The 25,362-nt window shown below is 48.2% G+C and overlaps 1 protein-coding gene across 6 annotated transcripts in view; it reads left to right on the top strand.

Annotated features, from left to right (window-relative positions):
* The window catches only part of Ehmt1 (euchromatic histone lysine methyltransferase 1), a 151,723-nt gene that overhangs the window by 86,331 nt on the left and 40,030 nt on the right, over positions 1–25,362 (top strand). For all 6 annotated transcript variants that reach the window (XM_058585878.1, XM_058585877.1, XM_046465677.2 and 3 more), the window contains 7 exons: positions 4,719–4,796; positions 6,498–6,618; positions 10,451–10,582; positions 13,527–13,672; positions 21,276–21,419; positions 22,808–23,034; positions 24,488–24,661. In XM_058585878.1, coding sequence (XP_058441861.1) covers positions 4,719–4,796; positions 6,498–6,618; positions 10,451–10,582; positions 13,527–13,672; positions 21,276–21,419; positions 22,808–23,034; positions 24,488–24,661 — 1,022 coding nt within the window. The remainder of the gene's footprint in view (positions 1–4,718; positions 4,797–6,497; positions 6,619–10,450; positions 10,583–13,526; positions 13,673–21,275; positions 21,420–22,807; positions 23,035–24,487; positions 24,662–25,362) is intronic.

The raw sequence follows: 25,362 nt of genomic DNA, 5'->3' as shown, positions 1-25,362 counted from the left end.
GTGTGTAATGCACACTCCTAATTTTGTGCAGAGAAGTGTTTTCACTCCTGCCTCACACTCCATGCTGTGGATTTGACTGTCTTTCTCCCGCGCCCTTTTGGTATCAGGGATTGAACCCAGCCTTCTCTGTGGATTTGATCATTTTCCTGTTTTAGGCAACACTTTGTTGAGTACTTTGGAGTAATATATACTTCTAGCTGCAGTAACCTGAGAGGCATGGTTTTTCTCATCTTCCCCAGCTAATCTGCGTCGTTGGAATGCTAGTGTTACACTGTTGAGAGTGAGCAGCTTCTCACACATTTGGTGGCTGTTGGCTTGTTGTTTTAGAAAACACCTCTAGGTATGCTTTGCCCACCTTTCTAGAAGCTGGGGTGCTCATCACTTAGAGGTGCAGTCCTATTAGCCTAAGCAAGTTTGGAGTGGTCTGTTTCCTTGATGTCTTGTCAGATGTCTGAGCTCACAGGCACTAGTCCGTTTCTTTAGGACTTCCAGGTTCTGTGTTCTATGATAAACTGATCTTTTTCACTATTGGTTTTAAAAAATTGTCATAAGCTATCGTCTAATACTTATTTGATTTCATTCATTCTGTACAAATATTTGATTCAGAATTTTATTGTGATAAAATGTGGGGTAGATACACTCAATGCAGGTGAAATTTATGGTATATAAATTATCTCTCTTTTTTTTATAAATTATATCTCAATAGAGCTTTTAGAATAAGACACGAGGTTAGGGACCAGGGCTTCCCTCAGAATAGCTGGGCCAGAGTTTTCACTCCATTTATTGCTTGACATTTCCTTCTCCTGCTGATTTAAAATGCCAGATGAATTCTACACCAGATGGCATGTGAGTTTGAGTATTTCTGGATTCCATCTTTGGTTGAGGTATTTGTCTTCCAGAGGATCTAGATACTGAGTAACCCTGAGTAACTTAGGTATTGAAATGAAATTAAAAATTAAATAACTTTGAAGCTTGAACAAAAAGAACCAAGAAGAAAATATGGTCATTGGAAAGCAAGATGGCAGGAGTAAATCTCCACAGACATAATCGGTAGAAGTTTTATTGTGTAAACCCTTCCAGAGGACAAAGGCAGAATGAAGCTCTTTAGCTTGTTCTGAAGCTGAGCTGTAGGCTACCTTTGCACAGGACTCAAAGTACAGCATGCTGAATGAACCCTGAGTCAGATGCAGTTGTGTGCTGAAATGGCAATGACCACGGAAAGCCAGGCTTCTCTCCCAGGGATATCTGTTAGCAGGAGTGACTGAGTTTGCAGGTCAGATATGTATGCGTTTGAAAAGTATTTTAAGCCAGGTGCCAGCTAATCTGTAGGCTGAGGCAGGAAGATTGCTTGAGCCTGGGCAACATGGCAAGGCTTTGTCTCAGAATGGATAATAGCTGATAGGGTAGTAGCATTTTATTGAGTTCAGTTTTCTATTCTTTGAATTTGGGAGATTACTCTGCACCTGCACATAGGACAGCTGTACTGCTGTCATTACTGAAGTGTGACATATCTGTGCGACCTCACCTAGGTCAAAACCTTGGCTCTCACCACCACTTCCACAGCCTCCCTGACCCTCCATAAAGGATCCCTGTCTGTGTGCTCCCACTGTAGGATTGGATTTTGGTTTTGTTCTTTATAAATAAAATCATATAGTATGCGTGCTTACATTTTTAAAATATGACTTATTTTATTCAATATTATTGTGTTTTGGGTTTTTATGTTGTTTGTTAATTTTTGTCATCATACAACAGTGGTCTTCCAGTTGGACTGTGGGGTCTCTGAGGCTCTGTAAGGAGATCTACAGGATCAAAACTGTTACCTCAAAATTGCTGAGATGTCTGTTCCTCCGTCTCCTTCAGGGGAGTGGCCATGTTGCTGTCTTTGCTTGGGCAGCTAATTACCTGTGTCCTTGTGGTTTGAACATTGTCAGCCTAAATTTCTACTGCAGTAAAGGTTAGTAGATGTAACCCATGTTAATAAAAGCTCTCCATAGTTCTCAGTCATTTTTTCAGAGTATGGGGTCCCAAGGCCATAGTGTTTGGGTTGTTTCCAGGGAGGGCTATTCCATATGGCAGTGCCAGCAGCACCCCTGTGCATGGGTGACCCCTGGTGTACACTGGGAGTGGAGTCTGTGCTTCTTTACACCCATGGACTCTGCGTGCAGGTTTCCCTGTAGGGTGGCTGCACCAGTTGGCAGTGCTGCCAGCTGTCTCTGAGTGGTGAGTGTAAAACGCTAATGCAGTATAGTTTTAATTTCACTTTCCTGATTCCCAAGAAGGTTGAGTCCTTTTTTGTATGTCAACTTGCAGTTTGGATGCCTTTTTTGAAATGCATGTTCAAGTCTCAGCCATTCATCTACTGGGTCATTTGTCCTTTGAAAAAGTCATTTTGTAGGAGTTCTTTGACCTGGCAGTGAACCTTCGTATGTATAGTGGCTTGCATTTTACCTGAAAAGTTGGTGACCTTGTCTCTTCCCTTGGATTGGACACTAATCACAAGGACTGACAGTTGGGTGCAGCCACCATTCTGGGTGCTGGTTGGGGAGAACTGAACCTTTGCCTCTTAGGCCGAACTCATAACTGGGTCATACCCCCACAGTCGTGTGTTCCTGGGTAGAGGGCTGGCAGGAGCTGACTGGCAGCTGGGCAAGGGCTAGTCCTGACCAATGAATTAAAATAAAATTCATAGTTTAAAAGAAAAACTGACTTAACATGTCAGAACATTACAAAAAAGGTTATATTTAGTGGTGAAAAGTCAAAGCATTTCTGTTATCACTTGTAAAATGAAGGTGGGATAGCTGCTTTCATCTCTTGATGTGGGCACAACAGCACCGGCTGTTCTGGCTGATGCTGTAGGGAGGAGCCAGAAAGAAACATCAGTATTTAAAAGGACAAGAGAAAAGAGTTTCTGGGAATGTAATCATCTTTCTGAAAGTCCCGGAAGATCAGCTGAAAACTACCATAGCTGCTGAGCTGAACTTCATGTGAGCAGGATATAAACACCTGTTTCCTTGTGTGGCTGTCACAAGCGCTTAGAGAATGAGACGTCAGCATTATCAGCAAAATTGGCAAATGCCTAGAGGCACTTTTAAACTTTTCTAAGTAAAACAGTACACACGTCCAAATAGTAGTGAGCAGTGACCAGCCGTGGGTCAGTCTTGTCTGTTAGTGCTTGGCAGATATGTCAGTGTGGATCTTTAAGGACCAAGACCGGGGGAGGCAAACCACAATATCAACACCTAAAAAATGAGCTGTGATTGCTTCTCTCAGCTTCGTGGTGCCATGTCCTCAGCTGCTTTCCTCTGCTACACACTTCTGCCATGATGTTCTGCCTCATGTCAGGCCCCGAGGAATGCAGTCAGCCATCTGTAGACTGAGACCTCTAAAACTGTGAGCCCCCAAATAACTTTTTATCCTCTAATTGAGTCTTTTGGTCACAGCAGCGAAGAAACTGACTAAAACAAATTGGTACTGAGAAGGTGGGTTGTTTCTGTGACTAACCTGATCATGTGGTTTAGAAGCTTTTTGGACTTTACAGAATTTGGGAGGAATTTTGAAAGGTTTAGGAATGCAAGATGGAAAAATCTTGGTATGAAAAATGTTGATAACATACTTTATAAAAAGTAAATTTTACAATAAGAAAACCAGGTCCAAGTCTGAAAATGGGCTGAGGATGGAGCATGCAAGATGCAGTAGAAGAAATAGAAAAGTACTAAGAAGTTACAGAAGACTCAGGTCCTATTGTGTGTGGGGAAGTGAGATCTAAGCATCGGTGAGAGTCTGTTGAAAGATTGGTGGTTCCTCTGTGCACATTGTTGGTGGAAGGTCATAGTCGGGGAGGTGACCCAGAGGTTCTACATCTCTCCCATCTGTGTGTTTGTCCTGGAAGACATTGCTGATTTAGAGGGTAGGGTACAGTGAAATCACCAGGCCACAGAGCATGCAGTAAGTATGCAGGAGGCCATAGCCACCTTGGGAAGTGGGTGGGCAAGAGCTGGATGGATGCCCACATGTTTTAGTGCCTTTGCAACAGACATGTACTGATGCATGGCCAGAGTGTCACTCAGCTCAGCAGGAAAACAAGGTATCTCTGTTCTGATGTGAAGCTGCAGGCCATGTGTGGCAGCACACTTGTTGGAAGGAGTGAGGCAGCACGGTAGTTGTGGCTCCGGGGATTGGACTAGGATTGTCAGTGTAGATCTGGTTGTGTATTATATTGTGGCCTCTTGAGAATGCTTTCACTTTTTAAGTTTTGCACCCCCCCCAATATTTTGTTTTAGTTGTAGATGGACACAGTACCTTTATTTTATTTTTATGTGGTGCTAAGGATCGAACCCAGAGCTCCTTATGTGCTAGGAGAGCACTCTACCTCTGAGCCACAACCCCAGCTCTTATCTTCCTTTTTATGGATACCTGCCGTGTTTTGAGTTCCGAGTGCACAGAGAGTGTCGCCTTCCCATCATGATATGGAGACACTGCCAAGGAGCAGGAGTGGAAACTCAGGCTGGATACCCCTTGGCCAAAGCCAGAGAGGCAGCCCACTTGGACAGTGGACAGACGATGGGATCTTTCCTGCGTGTGCCTCCAGCATGCACTGCTGATGTATTTTTAAAAGTCTGTTTCCAGTTCATTTGTCTGCCATTAAAGAAACTAATTGGTTTTTGTTTTTGGTTTTTTTCAACCCCCCCACCCCCCCTCCCGGCTCTTTGGCTGCTCAGATGGATGGCGAGTCAGAGGAGGAGCAGGAGTCGGCTGATACTGGGGAGGACGAGGACGGCGGAGACGAGTCTGACCTGGTAATCCAGCACATGGCCTGGCCTCTGTGTGCAGTGGAGGAGGTGCAAGAGACGCTGTAGTTGCCCTGTTTGCTGAGAGTCAGCCTGTTCTGGTACTGGGGCTTGGCACAGGCAGGCAGAGGTCCTACTCTTGGGAGAATAGGTGAAGAGACCCACACAGTCATAATGCGGTGCCAGGCAGAGCCTAAGGGCCGTGCGACCTTTTATGGTATAGCAATAGGCCAGGCCTGGTGTAGGCTTGTCCTGCCTGTGCAGAGTTAGTGCTGATCTCCAGGCTGAGGGAAGGGTGTGCGAGTCCACGTGCTGGTTGTCCCATGCAAGTGGTATGGCACATGGTGTGGGATCCTGCTACAGTGGCTGCTGTGAGGGTGAAGGGAGCATTTGATTTGAGGTGTTTTGACAGAGCATGGACAGGACTCTGGTGGGTTAGTTGCAACACAGTGAGGGACAGGAGGGAACAGGGCTCTATTCTGCCCACAGTGAGGTCTCTTGTGCCCAGCAGGTAGCCAAGTGATGGAAGCAGGCCCTGAGGGTTCAGGGAGTGGAGAAGCTTAGAAATGGGGAAATGTGCTGAGGCCCTAAGATGGAGCCTCAGGAAACCCTGTGTGTGAGCACTGTGCACAGGAGGCAACAGCCCATGAGATCTTGAAGGAGGGCTCTGCTGTGGGAGAAAGCCTGGGGGTTTGGGGCACATGACCTATGAACAGCTCTGAAGAGGGAAGGAGTGGCCCACAGCATCAGCCTACTGCCCAGTGAAGGAAATCAAACACACATAGACTGTTAGGTGTGGCATGGACATGTGTTTTTTGGGTGATGGGTGGAAGGAGCAGGATCAGGGTAGTGGCAAACTTTTGAGTGTAGTATTTACAGTTCTTTTGGAAACTTTGCTATGCTGGATTGCAGGGTGGAGCAAGGGCTGTTAAAAGGGAGGGGCACTGGACAAGCACAGGTGTGTGCAGTCAAGATGGTCCCCAGCACAGTCCCCAGACCCTGGGGCTCCTGCACATGGCTGTGGCAGGACATGTGTCAGTCTGTCTGAATGGCTGGCATGCTGTGCAGTGTGTTTTTTCCCATGTGTTGAGCACAGCGTTCTCAAGTGTCTGCCTGTGTCTATGGGAAGGAGGGTGATGAGACCCCATGCTGCCATTTTGTCTTATCCCTCTCCTGTGCCAGTCAGGGCTAGGAGTCTGTGCTATGTGCCAGTTGTAATTCCAGGAGGTTGAATGCCCTTCCTGCATCCAGATCTTAGGAACAGATGCTCAGGCATCTTGCTGTGTCTTTAACTGGCTTGTGACTTGGAGTCCAGGCACTCTGAGCATTGTTCCTTTTCTCATGAGCAGGACGAATGGACACGTGGTGGAAAGTGTATTCTCCTACTGAGCTTATTTACTTAGTTCCTGGGTAGGATTTTCCAATCTATTCCTTTCCTTTGTGTGAAATTCAATAAGAGTTATGGGTTCCATTTTAGGTTTCTTGGCTTTTTTGCCTCTAAAAGGACTGAGCTTGGAGAGATGTTTAGGGAACAGCGTGGGTATCTTTAGAATGTGACCCAGAAGAATGTCTAGAAGTGAAGTGAATCTGCTAAAAGAAGAATCAAGACATAGCAAGTATTTTATTTTACAGGCAGACAACTCCTAGTCCTTTTTGCTCTTGAGAGCTCCCCTGCTTTGCTTCTGACGTTCCTGCCCTTTGGTCCTCCAGAGTTCTGAATCCAGCATCAAGAAGAAATTTCTCAAGAGGAGAGGAAAGACTGAGAGCCCCTGGATCAAGCCGGCTCGGAAAAGGAGGAGGAGAAGTAGAAAGAAGCCCTGTGGTGCGCTTGGTAAGCGCAGTGGCCCCGTGGCCCCTGCACCTGTGTGGGCATCTCTGGGCCAAGTGGCAGGCCTAGGGCTGGGGCTCTGCATAGGATTTTATTTGAAAGGAGGATCCACTGTTGACAAATGTTTCAAATGACCTCATCAGAGAAACTCAGTGCCCTTCACTTGGTTTTCTCTGGACAAACCTGCTGATCTTGGCTTCACTGCTGAATGCTAAGCTGAGGTGATCTTTCATTCGGCACCTACACAGGGTGACTAGCAACCTGTGGCCTATAGACGTTTCCCACGCTGCTTGAAGGAGGAGGTCTGTGATTATGTAGCCACCTGTGTGGCTGTGCCTGGTCTGCATGGCAGCTTCAGGCCTTGTGGCAGCACCCCTGTTCTGGCAGTGATTGTTGAGTGAATGAGGCCACAGGGTCATTGCCAAGGTCAATGTTCTTTTTTTTTAAAAAAAAATAACTTCATTTATGTGGACTGGCATACCGTAAAACATACATAGCTAAACCACTGTTTAATGAGTTAATGTGTGTACAACCGTGGAGCCCTCACCATAGCCACATTACCTGGGTTCTCTCCACCCCAGGTTCCCTTTGTGCCCTGCTGCCATCAAGAACCTGTCCCTTCCCCAGGCTCTTTTCCTGTTCCCATGCACCCCGATCTGCCCTGTGCCGCTGATGCATTAGCACTTGGTAGAATTCTGTGTGAATGGAATCGCTCCGTGTGGGCTTTTCCCTTATGACTCCTTTCAGCACAGTTGTTGCAGAGGGCTACCGCTGCACATGTCAGTGGTCTGTCCCTGTCATTGCTGAGAAGCGACCCACTACGTGCAAGCTGTGGCTCAACCACTGTTCTGTGGGTACACTCGGCTCTCCCAGTTTGGGCTCTCAGGGAAGCTGCAGTGGATGGTGTCTCAGATGGGTCTCGAGCAGAGGTGTGACTGGGTTGTGCTGTTTGCTCAGCTATTTTTTAAAGCACAGGTTCTGCTTCACATCCCCACAAAAGTACTGGAGGGTTCCGCTCCTCTCTGTGCTTACCAGCACTTGTTAGGGTTGGTCTGTTTAATTTCAGTGGTTCTAGGAGGTGTTCGGGGTGTCTCTTGACAGTTGTTTGCTTTTACTGATGAATAATGAGGTGGTACCTTTTAGCCTTTGTACATTTCCTTTTGTGAAATGTGTGTGTATCTTTTGTTTTCTTTCAAAACCAGGGTGGTTTTCTTCTGAGTTGTAAAAGGTCTTTAAGTATTTTAGATAGATGTCTAATCAGATGGATGTTTTGTATACATTTGTACCTAGTCTGTTTAGGGTCAGAGCAACAGTTAAAATTTTTTGTTGAAGTCTAATTTATTAATTCTTATTCATGCTTTTCGTGCATTGAGAAATCTTTGACTTATAAAAGGGTTGGGGATGTAGCTCAATGGTAAAGCTACATCCTTGGGTTCAATCCCCAGTACCAAGGAGAGAAAAAAGAAGGGGACAAGAAGATCTTTGACTAACTCAGTTCATCAGGATCTTGTCCTGTATTTTCTCATGAAGTTGTGCAGTTGAAGACATCACAGATAGTTCTGGTGCATTTTGAGGCAGTGTTTGAACATGGTGACATGAAGAGCCCAGCTCCCTCTTACGGATGGGCAGCTGATGTGCACCATCAGTCTAGATGACTTTTCTTTCGTCGAGTACAAGTGTCTTTCCACGGAGGCAGAACTTCCTGAGTGACAGTGAGTTCACGTGCTACCCCACTTTCATCCATGGCAGTTCTCTGAGTGCTCATGAGCCCGGCAGTTGCGGGTTCTTTTATTCTAACCATAACCGCTCATCTCTGTAATACTCAAGTCACACTTCCACATGGCGGGATTTCTAGGTTGCAGAAAGGCTGAGCAAGGATAAGGTGGCCACAGGGTTTCTGGAGGTGGCACTGAGTGAGGGCAGAGGGCAGGTGCAGAGTAGGCTGAAGAGCTTGTTCAGGGTGCAGAGCTGTTGGAGCACAGGACTGACTCTGGGCCAGGGTCCTGAAGGCAGATGCTTTCAAAGCCAGGGAGATGGAGCTGAGCTGGGGGACAGGGACAGGGAGCTGGAGATTTTCCAGTTAATGTCATGGCGCCTTCAGACTGGCTGGCTGATGATGGGTTGGTGCCTGCCACCGTGCCCAGTCTCAGGGTGCACCTCCTTCCGTGGGTCTTGGGCAAGGGGGTTGCTGTGTTTGGTCTGGTGTGTTTGATGAGCGCAGGGGCCTGGTTTTTCTTTAGGGTGGTGCTGGGCAGACGGTGGCTGTTGACTTGAACAAGGTGGAGTCATTCCACCTCCACACTTAACTCGAAATGGAGCTGCTCTTGGCAAACTAGTGCTGTATAAAGTGGAGTCCTGGGAGGCCAGGCGCAGCTGTGCTGTGGAGTGCGAGTCCCTCGGAGCAGGGTGCAGCCTGCCCTGTTGGGTTTCCTGGGAATATTGGTGGATATTGAATGAGGGGGCTACTCTGGGCTTTCTACTCTGTCCCGTTTACTTGTATGTTCTCCTTGTACCACTCCTCAGGGTTGCAGCACTTCGCTCTTTCTCCTCATTCAGCTGTGCTTGTAGCTTCCCCTGACATGCAAGAGGCTCACTGCCCCTATGTCCCGGAGGCAGCCCTTAGGTGGGGAGGGCCACGGGGGTTTTAAGGTGCTATACTTGAGTGCCTCCCTCTGAGCTCATCTGCTTCTTCATTTGTGTTTCCTTCTGTTTTCACTTGGGATCATCAGAACACTGATGTGGTTTTTTACTATTGGCTGACCTACTATTTGTAGCTCCAAGAAGAAAGGTTGTTCTTGGGGGGTAGAAGTTTTGGTTTTTGTCATCTTGGCTGTGACAGGTAAAATGTATGCCTAATGTTTACTCGCACAGGAGTTGTTATATCTTTAAGTGTTTAAATTATATGAAGACTATTCATGTTTTTCAAATTGGTGATTTTTCAAAGTAGTTTACTTTTCTATCTAAGGTTTAGGATACAGAATACAATGTGAATGAAAAGTCTCTCTTTATTAGTGGTTCATTTATTTCCACTTGATGAGGTTAGAAGCTTGTGTGAAGCATGGTCCTTCACCTCTTGCCGGTGTTAGATATCCATTGTAAATGCACTCTCTTCTTAGGCTTCCCAGTGAAATGTCTGTACAGTGCCAAGTATTCAGCTTTGGTGTCCCTCTAAGGCCTCATGGGAAGCCGGGACAGGTTGACATACTCCTGCTGCCATCCTGTGTCCTCAAGGGCAAGGGGCATGTTGCAAAACCAGTGGCGCCAGCCCATCTCTGCAGTGGTCTTCCTTGGCATGCCTCGATTTTCTTGCCTTTAGTGAGAGCTTTGCTTCACAGACCTTGTGCCTGGTGGGGCTGACACTAACCTTCCTGTGGAACTTCTGTGTGTTAGTCAGGACAGTGAGCAAGCCAGAGCCTCTAGCTAGTGCCGACCCCTGTCTCTCTGCACACATGGTCATCAGTTGGTCTTTCACTTGTGCCAGTTGGATTTTTCTGTCTTATTTTAAAGTAATTTATGGAATGTACACCACACTTGTATTCATTTTCCTGATTATTTAAGTTTTTATCTACCTGGTGTAGTCACAGAGGTAACTATGTTAGTATGTGAGTGCCTTGATGCAGTTTCCTTCCACATTCAGGTGGATCTGGCTGGGGATGAGAGAAACGGCAGGCAGAGGAGAAAAGCAGTAGTGTAACTGGAGTGGCCCAGGCAATTGGCATTATGGTTAGGGTTGGATGGGTCTCTCAGGGTCAGCCCTGTCCTAGGGACTGGCCTCTCGCTCAGGTGCTGTCAGTGGCTGTTACACATTCTCATGGTGTGTGCCTTCTATGTGTAGGTTCCGAGGTGTGTAAGCCATCTCCAGGAAGCTCCGAGCAGACAGCTCCGGGAGACAGCTCGGGATACATGGAAGTTTCTCTGGACTCACTGGATCTCCGTGTCAAAGGGATTCTGTCCTCCCAATCGGAAGGTGAATGTTGATGTAGTGATAACTAAAATTTGGTGCTGATAACGCCAAGGTCTCAGGTTCGATCCCTGTACGGGCCACGAAATGCCGCAGTCTGGCTGGGCACAATCAGGAGCCACTTGTCAAAAGAAACTACCTTTATTTTTAGAACCACACACGCCAAACAAAACAGCCTCTCAGGAAAAACCCCCAACTGCCACCACCGGCTTCCCACAAGCCTCTCTCTCCAACACAAGCCTCTCTCCACCTCCCACCATCCTCCTGCTCTTGAGGCCGACTGGCTGGGTCACGTGGGCGGAGCCAAAAAAGTCCCCCAATGAGCAGCTCCGTGGTCTGAAAGGGCAGGGAAACAGCCCAATGAGCATCACCGCAGAGGAGCCAATCAGCTAGATGTTGCTGGGGCCGCTGTGAGCCAATCATCAGCCGGCAGCTGGAAGTTTGCTGGCAGCTGGAAGTTTGCTGGGGCCCCTTCGGCTGTGGCTCTCAACACTACACCATCTTGTTCTTTGTTTACAGGTCTCATTCTCTGGATTAGCCTGATGCCCCCTACTGGATTTTAATAGAAAATGTGATTAAATGCATCCCTTAAAGGTGGACTGGCAGATGTTCAGAATTTGTTTGCCAGGTCACCCTCAGCACTCAAGAGTCATAGAGCATGGGAGCCCTCTTAGAATAAAGTAGCTGACGCCTCATTCAAGATCAGGTTGCGAGGAGTCTAGCAGTGTTCTCTACCCTGAGCCAGACACGTTTCTTTGCAGAATCCCTAAAGAAAAGATGCCCTTCAACCCTGGCCGTGTCTCAGGATACATGGGTGACCTGACTTTGAATAATGTGCTATGATGATCTTTGAAACCAGTGGCTGGAGCCTGCCCTCTGGCTGGCACTAAGCTAACATCATTAGGAGTGTCCTGCAACAAAATAAAACACCTGTTTCCTATACCTTTGGTCCAGAGAGCAACACCTTGAAGAGACAAGCAGTGTTGCTCATGGTTCTCATGCTTTAGTGTGGAGTAGGGACACCTGAGTGGTGGCAGAGCCAGGTCTCAGGCAGGTCAGGAGGCCTCAGGAGCTGGCCAGTGGGAGCAGGAGGCCATTCAGGAGAGAATCTTTGTTTTGAGGTCAGAAATCTCTGTAGTCATTGGCTTCTTTTCTCATCCTCTTTGCTCTCAAGTGTGTTGAGGTGAGTCGGGTGGCTTATGACCTTAGCAGATAACCAGAGCGAAGCTCAGTGGGAGGGCTGGGAGCCACATCTGCTTTCTCTTGAATGCCTGCAGTCCTTACTGTTGGGATTGGAGTGTACTCCCAAGCCCAAGAACATGTCAGGCATGACCTGTGCTTCTTCGTCTCACCTCAGCCGCCTCAGCCATGCGGGCACAGCATGGTCAGAGGACAGTTATCCAGACGCTTCTTCGTGCATTTTGCCTGTTTCCTCATTTTTAAAGCCATGTTGCTGGTCAGGATCATCTCAAAGGTGCTTAAGGTTTTAAACATACAGTGAATCCAACTTGAGCCTTGTCTCACATTTCCTGATCTTTTGGGCGTGGGTGATCCAGAGGCTGAGCTGGGAACCAGGCAGCAGGAGGTGATGTGTCCTGATCTCCTTTCTTCTCAGAGACCTGTGGTGTAGGCTGTTTCTCATTTATGGACCCTGCGCAGGGGCCTAAACTCCCTCCTGGCTGCCACCAAATCAGATTGATTACTAGTAAGAACCAGAGATAGTGAGCAGCTTCATGGGGGAAGGCGCATCCTCTACTCAACATGGTACTGCTGGAGGGAAACTGAGGCAAGAACACACTTCTGAAGAGCTCGTTTGAATAGTGGAGTCTGGCAGCTCTGAAGAGGGAGGGGCTCAGGGCTCTGCAGAGGGAGTGCCAGGTTGAGTTATTTACTCTGTCCTTCTGGCAAGCCACTTGTGCAGCCCTTGGTTTTGGTTTCTGACCAGTGGAGCTGGAGCTTCATTTTTCTGCAGTACAGAAGTTCAGAAGACACAGCCCAGTTTCATTATGTCTGCACGCTGTCAAGGCCCAGGTGGCTCTGTCCCCTCAGGGATTCCTTGGGCCAGGTCTTCATTTTCATTCACTTTGACAGTTATTTTTAGTCATGAGTACAAGAGTTAATTATTTTTAATAAAGGGAATAGTGTTTGAAACATTGGCCCACCTTCTAATTTCAGCTTTAACTGTCTCACAAGACGGGACAGGCTGGGTGGCTGGATCCCATTGGAAGCAACCAACCCTGCAACTGCTAGCCAGACTTGAGGGTCTTCCTGGCAGCTTCCACCCTCTGCCCTTCCTCTTTCAGAGGGGCCAGTTTCTGCTTTCTAGGCTACCCTGCCCCTGGCCAGGGGAGGCAGGAACCACTCCACATCAGCCTCTTCTCTATTAGTGATAAGTGCTGTTGCCATTAGCAGCCTTCTTTGCCCTGATTGTCATTTAGTTTATTTCCTCGTTTTCCCCAATTCTTTCTTTCTTCAGCTAATAAATGGGCTCTTTGGACTATGGTGGTAGGTGAATAATATTCTATGTGATAACTAAATCATTATTGAAGGCTTCCAAATTTAATTTTTTGTGGTGGTATTTTTAAAACCAAGTGAGGAACACAAGGTCTCAACATGTAGTGGATGTTTCTTTGTGTGGAAACCAAAAGATTTGGGAGTGGCTGATGATGATGCAGCCTCTCCTGTTGACCATGGGCATGGGCCCAAGAACATGGATTGACACATTTTTCTTGGGACCTGGCAGGTGGCAGGCAGTGGGAGAGGCACAGGTGGCTCCTGGTGCTATTCGGGGGTGGGTGTCAAGGGGCCTCCTGCACTTCCTGCTGAGAGCACTGCTGTGAGCCATGCTGCTTCTGCTCCCATGCGTGAGGTCCTGTGAAGATGAGCTGCTCTCTGGACAGCCCCTGGAAAGTCAGGGTTGCCCTGGCTGACATGTGTCTATGTGACTTAGGGCTGGCTAGCGGTCCGGATGTGCTCGAGACAGACGGCCTCCAGGAAGTGCCTCTCTGCAGCTGCCGGATGGAGACCCCCAAGAGCCGTGAGATCACCACCCTGGCCAACAACCAGTGCATGGCTACTGAAAGTGTGGACCACCAAGTAAGCAAGTTTATTTTCACTACAAAGCAATGTTGGTCTGTCATGCCCCAGAAAGCACAGAGCTCCCATTAAATTCCAGATTGTGGCTCCCAGTTGGTGACATTGGGAAGCGAGGTTTGAAACCTCTCTAGTAGATCCTGGGAGTTAGTACAGGACCATGCAGGCCCAGAGTTTGTTAAAAAGGGGGTTGGTAGGTGCACTGAATAAAAGTGGCTTCTTTTGGGCCTTTGTGTGGGGGGTTCTTTCCTGCTGTGCTGTGATTTCATAAGTGAGCAGGTGGAGGCAGGAGAGTCACACCAGCAGGATATCCTCCTGCCCAGGATGGTGGCTCCTGGCAAGACAGGTTAAGACAAACAGTTTTGTGAAATTGAGTTACTTCCCCCCTGCCATCTATGACTCAGACACTGAGAGGGTTTCACTGCCGCTTTCTCCCTTGCTCCGTCCAGAAGAGAAGAGGAAGAACAGGCAGTGCGGAGAGGGAATGCCTTTTCTGAGAATTTCTCCACAGCTGTTTGGCAAGATTTCTTTCAGCCCGTGGAGCCACTTAGCAGTGGGTAGCTGTGGGGAAGGGCTGAGCAGAGAGCTTGTTGGCATGAGGCCAGGAGAGGTCCCCCGTCCCAGGCCTATGCCTTCTAGGGGATGGATGAGGTTAGACATGGTGCCTTGGTCCTGTCTTCTAGCCCTCCTCTTTGGAGCTTCTCTCATTGGCTGAAGTTTTGAGTCTTAGCTGTAAGTTTTAGAAACGAATGAAGTGTTGATAGCAAAGCAGCTCATAGCATGTCTCTATGCAGGATTCTGCCTGAGCTATTCCATGTGTAGGGCCTGCGATCTCCTTGTGCTCACAGATCAGGGCACAGAGGCCAGGCAGCCCCCTGTCCAGGTCCCTGGCTCCAGGGAAAGAGCAGCAGGAGTGGGCCTGTTCAGAGGCCAGCCAGTGTTGCCCCATGTTGTGAGGGGCCAGCATTGGCTGAGCTGTTGGAAACTCACTTGGTGGCCCTTTCCTGACTCCTCTGCACATAGCCAAAGTTCCTGGTCCATGGATCTGGCTGGTTCTCGCTTCTGGCTGATCTCGCTTCTCTAGAAAGGTGCTGTTTCTGCTGATGCTTCTGGCCTGGAACCACATGAAAACCCCTGGGTTAGGGAGGATATCACAAACATGTCCTGGTGCCAGAGCTGGCCTTCTTTTGGTTAGTGTCCTCCTCCAAGTTCTTAGTCTGTGTCTTGCCAGAGGAAGAGACCAGCGCTTGTTGGCTTCTCCCAGGCTGTGGCGGCTCTGCAGCTCTCACCCGCCGCTCCTCACAGGCGCAACTTGCCACGTTTTTGTCATGCTTGAACTCTTCAGAGCCCTTAACTGCATTGTAAGAGGAGCTTTCTACAGTGAGAAGGTGATGTGGCTCAGCCCAGGCCCTCGCTTGCTTCTGCCTTCACCATCAGAACTGCGGATTTTCCTTCATTGTCCTGCTATGGGAAGTCTTTAGTACAGCCCACTTTTCCCTCGTCTGCTAGGCTAGTTTCATACCAGATGGGCAGGATGCCTGGCTACGTCTTTCTTCTCAAGAGTAAGGCACAGGGCTCCGACAGCCTCTGGTGGTGTGCAGTGGGCTTGGTTTGCCGCCCCTCCCTTCTCCCTTTAGCATCTTATGAACTTATGGTCTTTTCTGCGTTTGATGTAAAATTAGATCTAGAAAACCACAAAGCAAATGTCGGGCTTAGCCAGTGCATCTCAGGTGAGTTCTGGAAGCACCATCAAAATCAAGGTCAAGAAATAGAACTTGACTCTCTCCCCACCCACCCAGGCTGTCAGACCCTCAAGGTTCCTGCCTTCTGGACCTGTGAATCCCACACTCAGATCACAGTTCAGTAGGTCCCTCTGTATTTTTTGGCAAAACTGCAGCTTGATTAGGAGATGGAACAGGTTTAGCTCAATCCCTTTGCATGACCATGGAGGTATTGGCCCAAGACCAGGCCCCACATAGTTGCTTGTCTCCCTTTCTCTGGTGTTAGCAGCTGTTGATGCCTGATGCCTGTGTTTTTGATGTATGGGAGGTTTCAGAATGGTGCTCTCCTGAATCTGTGGGTTATCTTGCATTTATTGGCTGAAATGTCTCTGCTGCCTCTTTATCCAGCAGCACCTCCCAGAAGCAAGACAGGCCTTTTGTTTGCCAGTCCTCGAGGTACTGAATTGTTTTCTATCAGCTTCTAAAGTTGACCAGTTCTTCCTTTTGCAACATCATTATGAACTCATGAATTTAGTAATGTTTGATGGGTGTAATTCTTTGTGTTATTGTTGAAGTTCAGATAGCCCCACGTTGACCCATATTGGATCCTCTTCCTGTTGATGGGGCAGGTTCTGTGAGGTCAGAACTGTTTTCCTTGATGACACCTAAGAGGCTATATGTCTTGTCTTGTGTGTTGTACTGTGTCCCCCCATTCCATCCCCCACCCCCCCACCCCCGTGTTGGGATCAAATCCAGGGATGCTCTGCCACTGAGCTACGTCCTCAGCAACTTCCAGTGTCATTCAATCATGCAGGGTAAAAGATTGGTTCCAAGTGTGAGCAACTAGAAGTGCATTGGTCATGGAGAAATTCCATGTTGCAATAGATCCTTAAGAAACCATCACTTATGGAAAGATTATCCACAATTATCTGCTCTGTGACTGCAGAAGCAGATATGAGAATCCCTCATCTTTTTTTTTTTTTTTTTTTTTTTTTAAGAGAGAGAGAGAATTTTAATATTTATTTTTTTTTAGTTTTCGGCAGACACAACATCTTTGTTTGTATGTGGTGCTAAGGATCGAACCCGGGCCGCACGCATGCCAGGCGAGCGTGCTACCGCTTGAGCCACATCCCCAGCCCAAGAATCCCTCATCTTTTATTAAACTAGATATTAAAGAATTTTGCAAATAATAGAAGACAGTGATATTCATTACAAATTTGTGATGTTTGGGAGGGCAGAGTGTGTGTGGTAAAGCATCTCCTTAGCATGTGCAAGGCCCTGAGTTTTGTCCTGGGCCCTTCAAAATAAATTTTTAAACAATGCTTCAGGAAACAGTTTTATATTAAAATGTGTTCTTTATATTAATATGATAAGTTTATTGTTTTTTCTTTATTTATTTTAGTGGTACTAGAGATTGAACCTGGGGCAACCTATCACTGAGCTACATACATCCCCAGACCTTTTCAGTTTTGATTTTGAAATGAGGTCACAATAAGTTGCCCAGGTTAGTTGTCTTCCGTGAAAGGTGTTGATCTTCTTTGGTGGTAAGTCTATCTCAGCATTGGCCAGAAGCTGATCCTCTTGTATAACTCCTCTCTCTCGACTTTTTTTCACTCAGGTGTGTGGAAGCATAATTTGCACATGGTGGAAGTCAAAAGAGTTATTGGTGCTCAAAAAGTTTTGTATTTTGGAGCATTTGGGGTTGAGATTGGGGATACTCAGTTGACTGTATTGAACTCTTTGTTATTATGTATTTATTTCATTTACATTGGCTTCTTTTAGATTCCCAGGCTGAAATCCAGCATTTGGGTCCCCCAAATCTTTCTTTGATGATTGTTGTTTCTTCTCTTGACAGTGGGTTCAAACTTTAGCATTGCTGATCTTTTGGGTCAAATAATTCTTTGTCATGGGGAGGTGCTTCCTGTTGGATGTTGAATGTTTAACAGCATCTCTGGTCTCCATCTATCAGGTGTAGTTACTTTCCCTAGTTATAATCACAAATGTCCCCACAAATTGCCAAATGTTGCTGGGAGTTTTGGTGTGCAAGATTGCCCCCATAGAGGATCACTAGTCCAGAGTCACCTTATTGAGTTGGGTGCTGTGCTGGCAGATAGTCCTGTGGATTTATATTTTACCTTGAGCTCACCGTCTTCCCCATGTCAAGGAGGCATCTTCTGGCCTGTGCCTGCCCCTTACCTGTGAGCACCATTGAGTGCTGGTTTCCAGGACTGTGGCCCTTGGACTTTGTCCCTTTGCAGCTATGTTGGCCTTTGGCAACCCAACTGGGACATCAGTGAGTTGTGACCTGCGTCACTTCTTTCCGTGTTTTCTGCTGGAAAGCTGGGACTCATGGTCAGCCCCCACCTGGAGGGTAGCCCCACTTTTAGTTCTTTGGGTGGCCCCAGGCTCTCTGGGGAGTTCGGACACTGCCTGTCCTAGGAGAATGGCATCAGGCAGAGCTGTCGGCACCCTGGCTGGAAGCATCTTTGCCTCTTCAACTTTTAGGACAGAGAAGTGCATCTGTTCTGAACCTCCTCACACTTCCCCCAGAATGACCACTGCCTTCTGACCACAGAGATGGCCGTTGCCCTTTGCATGGTGGGTAGGGTGGGGGTGGGGGAAGCAGGGCGACTCTGGTGTCTGTCTCAGAATGGCAGTGCGTTTAAGGCATGCCCCCAGACAACCTCTGGTCTCCTGGTTTCTCCTAGTGTTTTCCCCCTACCGGAAGACGTGCTTTCTCCTCTTGTTCCTTGCCTTCCCATGTGGCACTGCCTCGGTCCCCCTTCTGCTATGCTCCGTGCCTGCCTCAGTCTGGGCTGTCTGTGATCTGGTTTAGCAGCACCTGGGATGCTGAAGTGTTCACAGCAGAGCAGGTGGGATGCCTAATTCCATTTCCTTTCTGGAACCACTTAAAGTACATCTCCCCTCAGAGTTAAGAATACCATGGGTTCCATTTTTTGTTTTTTATGTACTTGCTGTGTACTCACCTCTAACTGATGGGGGTTGGTGTCTTTGTGGGTCTCTTCAGACGCATCTCATCTCTCTCCTGCGGGGGCACACATGTCTGGCTCCCTCTTGTCTTAGTGGCATTATCTTGAGTCCCTTCTTGAGAGAGTACTTGGGAGAGAATGTTTTGAAACTTTGCATTCTCAGAATGTTCTGTCTCATGTAGTGGACAGTTTGCCCTCTTATTCCAACCCCAGAGTAGATGTCATCTCTGTATTGAGGGTGTGCCAGTGCCTCTTGTACACAAGCCCCCTCAGCACCACGTCTGTGCCACCTTGTCCAGGTTTTGGCTGTTGACCTCAGCCTTCATCTTTCCTCAGCTTGCTGGGGCGAGCCCTGTGCTGCATGGTGCCATCTCTTCGAGGAGCCTAGATGCTAGGTACACTATCCAGGGCTTTCCTGCCCTTGCTGCACCTGGTTGCACCTGCTTGGGCCGTGGTACAGGAGGAAGGTTCTTGCCTCTGGACATACCTGGCTGTGCTGCTAGGCAAGTCGCTGTAAGCCAGTGGAGTCCAAGGCAGACTCAGGCTTTCACCTTGGCCTGGAGGTGGCCTGGACCCCACTGCCAGGCTTCAGGGGCTTAGAGGATGGAGAGGACCCTGAGGAAGAGAGCCTGTGGGAGTAGCTGTCCAGAATCGGCCCAGGTTCTTCAACAGGTGAATAGCAGGAGAGGAAGCAAAGGAGAGGCAACCCTGCAGAGGATAGGAGACCAGCAGGTGCCCTGTGCTCAGCATGTGTGTCTTGATGGACCAGTGTGAAAGCCTTTGAACCTGGGTCTCACTGCTCTGAGGATTTCACTACTGCTGTTTTGGGGTGTGAAGATGGCCTTAAGGTTATGTTAAATATGGCTTATTAGCAGTACATCTGAATTATTTAAGACCAAAATGGTTTGATTTCTCCCATGAATGCACCAGCCCATGTTTTCCTGACCAGAAGTGTCATGGGGATGCAGCTCAGATGAGAGCAGAGTATGTTAGTGATTCTTGAAATTAGGTACTGCCCTTGTGGGGTCCATTGTTCTTTGCTCTGTGTTCTTGAAACTTTTGAACAGAATGTTTAGTGAAACAGTGAAGCCCTCTACAGCTGCAGGAAGGCCTGGGTGACGGCAGGTGTGTTGAGGCCTGGGTGCCTGGTGTTCTCTCCCTGTAGGGGGGTGCCAGGCCTTCAGTCCCAGGATTCTGTCTGCCCTTGTTCTTGCCCAGAGGCAGGCAGGTTTGAGTCTGTTTTGCCAACTCAGTGCCTGATTGCCCAGTTGTTTTCCATCCTTCCCAGTGCTTGCCTTGTGCTGCTGCTCTACCACACATTCCTGGGGAGCCTTCTGGGGCTGCTTTGAGTGCTGATGTGCCCCTGCCTTGCTCACCTACTTTTTCTTTTGTACCTCTGTTTTCCATCCCTGACCAGGTTCCACTGTCATTCCTTTGAAGTCCTCTTTCTAAAACACCACCCTGTTTGCATTCTGCCAAGTCAGCAGGACCCTCTACCCCAACTCACTCATTTCAGCAGCCGGGCAGAATCATGCATTTTATCATTTTTATGACTATGAATAAGTTGTGCTTATTATAAAACTTCAGACATGCACAAAGAAGGAAGTATAAATTTGCCTCTGACTCCAGAATTGAGGTTCTTAACTATTTTTGTGTGTCCTTCCAGACTTGATTGTGTATATACCACATCAAGTTTCTTTTTCCAAATGACTTGCTTTTTCCTTTAATGTATTGCAAATAGTTTTCCAAATCGGCAGGTGTGAACAGTCTGCCCTAGCAGGTCTTGACCAGGCCTCAGAGCGGGTCATTTGGTGTTGTCAGGGAGTGGATGGCTTTTTTAGGATGTATAGGCCCTGCTTCTTCCCCTTCCATTTTTTGTTGAATGCATATGGGGTAATGCCTATACTATCTTAACAAAACAAAACACCTCCCTAGTGATGCTTACACAATTCTGGGTGAAGCCCCTTGCTGGTCTGGCAAGTCATGTGTACCACCTGGGAATGTGCTGCCCCTGTGGACAGACCTGTGTTGTTCCTGCTCTTCTGTTGTTGCAAGCTTGTATCTGGAGACAGGTTGAAAGACCTGGTGATGTCCGGCAGAGTGAAAGAATGCTGGAGGCTGTTATGTCACATTTCTTTGATCACCAGGATATTCGAACATTGTCTCATTTGTTTTGGGAGCACTTGTAGTAGTTTGTGGATTGCCACTGTTTCTTTTGTTTGGCTATTTTTACTTTCTTATTGGCTCTCAAAGAGCTTTACACGTTAACCAGCAGCACCCTTTGTCTGGGTGGCAAATAGCCACCTGCTGTCTGGTGCCTGGCAGCACATAGTCTTTCAGGTGTCCTCACCTCAGAGTTGCCTTTGCTTTCCTCTAGGATTGTCCCTGAGTCCAGCCTTTCAGGACCTCCAGGGCCCACACCCCTCAGGCAGACCAGAGGACATTTCTTCCTGCTATCTCACACCTCGGCTCTGACCCTGTTGTGTAGGCTCCTCCCACTGGTCTGGTCTACTCAGGAGTTGGTCATGTCGTTTCTTTTCCTACAGCTCACCATAATGATCTGTGCCATCCTTCTCTCCTCTCACCCCGATAATGTCCTAATTTCTGTTTGAGTGAAGCTGCTGGTCCCCTCAGTGTGGTCCTTTGGCTGCTGCCTTCCACAGGTGGTGCAGAAAACGAGACTTCCTTTCTTAGGTTCCCAGTGCTGGCAGGTGTGCAGCGAGTGCTGCTATGTGTGTTCCCAGTCGAGACCTGACTTGCACTGCCCATGGCTTCTTTAGTCAGCTCTCACTTGCTGAACACCACCTCTGTATCAGGCACTTGCCAGGGCCTGGCAGGTGGGGACGCTGTTTTTTCACAACTCTGTCACTAACCCCTGGTCTTGTCTGATTGCAGTTGGGCCGGTGCACAAACAGCGTGGTCAAGTATGAGTTGATGAGACCGTCCAACAAGGCGCCACTCTTGGTGCTGTGTGAGGACCATCGGGGCCGCATGGTGAAGCACCAATGCTGTCCTGGCTGCGGCTACTTCTGCACAGCTGTAAGAGCCCAGCCCACCTGGTGGGCCTTTCATGTCCTCTAGAAACTCATCCCAGTGACTTGTCCCAAGTCTGGGGCCCACCCTGAGTAGGTCTTCAGCGAGACAGGGTCTCACCGAGTTGCTGAGGCTGACTTTGAACTTGCGATCCTCCTGCCTCAGCTTCCTAAGTTGCTGGGTTTTTTTTTTAAGAATTTTTTTTTTTTTTCCGAGAGAATTTTTTTTAAAATTTTTAATTTTTTTTTAATTTTTTAGTTATTGGCAGACACAACATCTTTGTTGGTATGTGGTGCTGAGGATCGAACCCGGGCCGCACGCATGCCACGCGAGCGTGCTACTGCTTGAGCCACATCCCCAGCCCACTTGCTGGGTTTATAGGCGTGCACCACTGCTCCCAGTTAGACATGCCCTTAGACATGCCCAGTCCTGCCTATGGGGCATCCTCTGCTCCCTGCACTGTGAACTCCTGAGTTAGATGGGAGACACATCTCCTCCCTCTCCTGCACCTTCCTGTTGTGGCTAGGATCTTGTCTTCATTGACTCCCTCAGATATCTCCTCACCAGTGCCCGAGACCCCCCGAATAGGTCCGTTCCCCATGGAGCCCTGGTGGGCAGCACTTGCCTTTGCCTCTAGCCTCAGGCTTCTGCAAATATCTGCTGCTCCTTTGTGAACCGGGCCAGGAGCTTCCACTCCAGGTCTTAGCTTGGATTCCACACCTTATATCCTACCTTATCTTCCAGCACCCTTTTTGTTCTGCCAAGGAGAGCTGCTTCTCTACATCTTCTTGTCTAGCGGTTTTGTTTGTTTGTTTGGTTTTTTTAATATTTATTTTTTAGGTGTAGTTGGACACAATCCCTTTTTTAAACTAATTAATTATTTTTTTTATGTGGTGCTGAGGTCTTGCACGTGCTAGGCGAGCGCTCTACCTCTGAGATAAAACCCCAGCCCTTCTTATCTAGCTTTTTACAAGAGTGGCCATTCTCATGGTGCTTGTTTGCACAGTACTCACTGAAATGCCAGCAGTGTCTCCTTCACTCTGTGACCCAAGACTCTTGTACCGTCTGCTCTGCAGAACTTGGGCCCTCTGAAATCCTCCTGGACCATATCTCTTATGAAGTCTCTTGCTTGGCTAGAGAATCTGAACAACAATGGTTACTGGGGGGCTGGGGGCACTGAGGTGACCTCTGTGGCTTCTGTTCTCTGTGGAAGTTGCTGGCAGATGTGGGTGCTCTAAGCAGATACACTATTCTTGCTTCTCAGCAGCATGGGGCCAGGACTAAGGGCCTACCTGGTTCACCTGCTTGCTCTATCTGCCTGTTTCAGTAGAGCTATTTTTCTGAATGTTAGCTCCAGTTTTTTCAAAGAGTGACTTTTGTCTTCCTGTCTTTAGGGTAATTTCATGGAATGTCAGCCCGAGAGCAGCATCTCTCATCGTTTCCACAAGGACTGTGCCTCTCGAGTCAACAATGCCAGCTATTGTCCCCACTGTGGGGAGGACACCTCCAAGGCCAAAGAGGTGACCATAGCGAAAGCAGACACGACATCCACAGTGACCCTGGCCCCTGGGCAGGAAAAGAGCCTGGTCACCGAGGGCAGGGCGGACACGACCACGGGCAGGTACTTGACCAAGTGGCTCTGACTGGATTCTCTGGGCCGAGCCACTGTTGGGTCCCTCTAGTTGTTGGTTTCTCCTGCTTTATGCAGAAGTCTCGGCCTACTTTTTTTTTTTTTTTTTTTTTAATGGTACTGGGTATTGAACTTAGGGGTGTCTGCCACTGAACCACATCCCTAGCCCTTCACTAATTTTTATTTTGAGACAGGGTCTCACTAAGTTACCCTTGCTGGCCTGGAACTTGCCTCCTCCTGTTCCAGCCTCCTGAGGCACTGGGATTACAGGCATTCCACCCAGCTTAATCTCAGCCAGCTCTGATGCTTATTGTGATTTCTGACATTTAAGAAACAGCTGACATTAATTTATTGCCATTTATATATGGGTCTCTTTTAGGTTTTGTAGATTCAGTTGCCTGTTTTCATGCTACCTGATGGATGTGGCTTTGTGAGTTCTGTCACCAGCACAGTCCCTGCAGTGATTATTTGATAAGCCTGAAGCATCCATCAGCTGCTGCAGGCTCTTCCTGCTACACTCTTTTTTTTTTTTTTTTTTGGTATTGGGGATTGAATCCAGGGCCACTTAACCATTGAGCTACATGCCCAGGCCTCCCCGCCCTCTGTCCCCCAGTCCCGCTTTTTTGGTGCTGGGGATTAGAACTAAGCTATATCCCCAACCCTCTGCCTCCCCTTTTCATTTAAAATTTTGAGACAGGGTCTCACTGAGTTGCTGAGGCTGACTTTGAACTTGCGATCCTCCTGCCTCAGCTTCCTAAGTTGCTGGGTTTATAGGCGTGCACCACTGCTCCCAGTTCCACTACAGTCTTCATGGCAGGGTAGAAGCCTCTCTGGAGACAGGAGAACAGTCTGGAACAGTATTCACAGAGACTCATAGCATCACTTTCCTGAAGGAGTCCAGTGGAAGTGGCTAAAACTGTTTAGAGTTGACGTTGTCAGCAAAAGAAAAGGATAGTTGCAGCACCCAGTTCTCCCTCCAGCCATAGCCTGGTGGTAAGGGAGGTGATGCAGAGACCCTTCCAGAGTGGCAACCATACCCACAGGCCACCCAGAAAAAAGGGGAAAGCAGAGCTTAAGAAGTTTCATGCTGATAGAAAGAAAATTAAGACTTAATGGAAGATCTTTTAAAGGACACAAATTATGAACCCTCCAAACTAAAGATTAGAGAAATGTTGACTCAGTGGGTTTCTGTCTCCTGGGGAGGGCAACAGGTGGGATAAGTGTGACTCAGGAGCCTCACCCCTCACTTGAGTGGGGTTCTGAATTCAGGGCTGTCACATCCTGGACAAAGCAGGTAGCAGGTGATCTGGCCATTGTCTCTGCTGGAGAAGCAGCTTGTGGGACAGGTGGAAGCAGATGGTATTTTGTGTTTTCATTGATTTTTCACGAGAAGAGGTTTTCGAATGCCCAAAACCAACGTTTCAATAATTTCCTCCCCCTGAAGCACTGCTGGAGCCCCACTCTCTGAGGACGATAAGCCGCAGAGTGCAGCTCCCCACGTGCCTGAGGGCTTCGATCCCACCGGGCCAGTGGGGCTGGCGAGGCCGACCTCTGGCCTTTCCCAGGGACCTGGGAAGGAAACCTTGGAAAGTGCTCTGATCGCTCTGGACTCGGAAAAGTAAGAGCTGGTTTTGGAGATGATCACTGTGTTATGCCCCGGGGGGGGGGGGGGGCACTATGCTTTCCAGCTGTTTGAGTGACACCATTGATCAGAACAACTCTTGTGTTTTTATAGTGTTTGGGGAAACCATTGCAATTTGGTCCTGGGGAGGCCCTTGAAATCCTAAGTGAGGACAGTCAAAAGACCCTAGAGACCCACTCCCTAAGTATGCCGCCCACAGACCACTAACAAAAACACCATCCCGGAGCCCACTCCCGGCTGTGCAGGCTTTCCTAACAGCTCCATACCCCATATATCCAGATACCTGCAAGCACTTCTGGCCCACAGGACGCCCAGGTCCTCCCTTCCGTGGGACAACTTCACCTTCCTCCAGGAGGAAGAGCAGCATGTTTACTCTTCCATGAATAGAAAAATCCTGGTGCTGACAAAGTCCTAGTGTACCTCTTCCTCACCTGGGTGGGCCTCCCTCTAGCTTCCTCTCTGTTTGGTCCCTCAGTCTGTTCTTACAGCGACTGTTGCGTTCACTTGTTGCTTATAGTCCCTACTGCAGCAACCACGCCCTGACTATTCCTGACTCCTGCCTATCCCCATACCCCAGTTATTGATGTACATTTATCAGTTTAGTTATTGATTTAAGTTTTCACAGCATAAAACCTGGGTCCCCACTCTTGCAGCCCCAGGCCCTTCTTTACTGCTGG

The sequence above is a fragment of the Marmota monax genome, unplaced genomic scaffold (assembly GCF_021218885.2).
Source record: "Marmota monax isolate L192 unplaced genomic scaffold, Marmota_monax_Labrador192_F-V1.1 WCK01_AAM20220418_F8-fsc00167, whole genome shotgun sequence".
Taxonomy (NCBI): domain Eukaryota; kingdom Metazoa; phylum Chordata; class Mammalia; order Rodentia; family Sciuridae; genus Marmota; species Marmota monax.
Note: the sequence above shows the minus strand (reverse complement) of the source record. Positions and strands in the feature narration are given on the sequence as shown.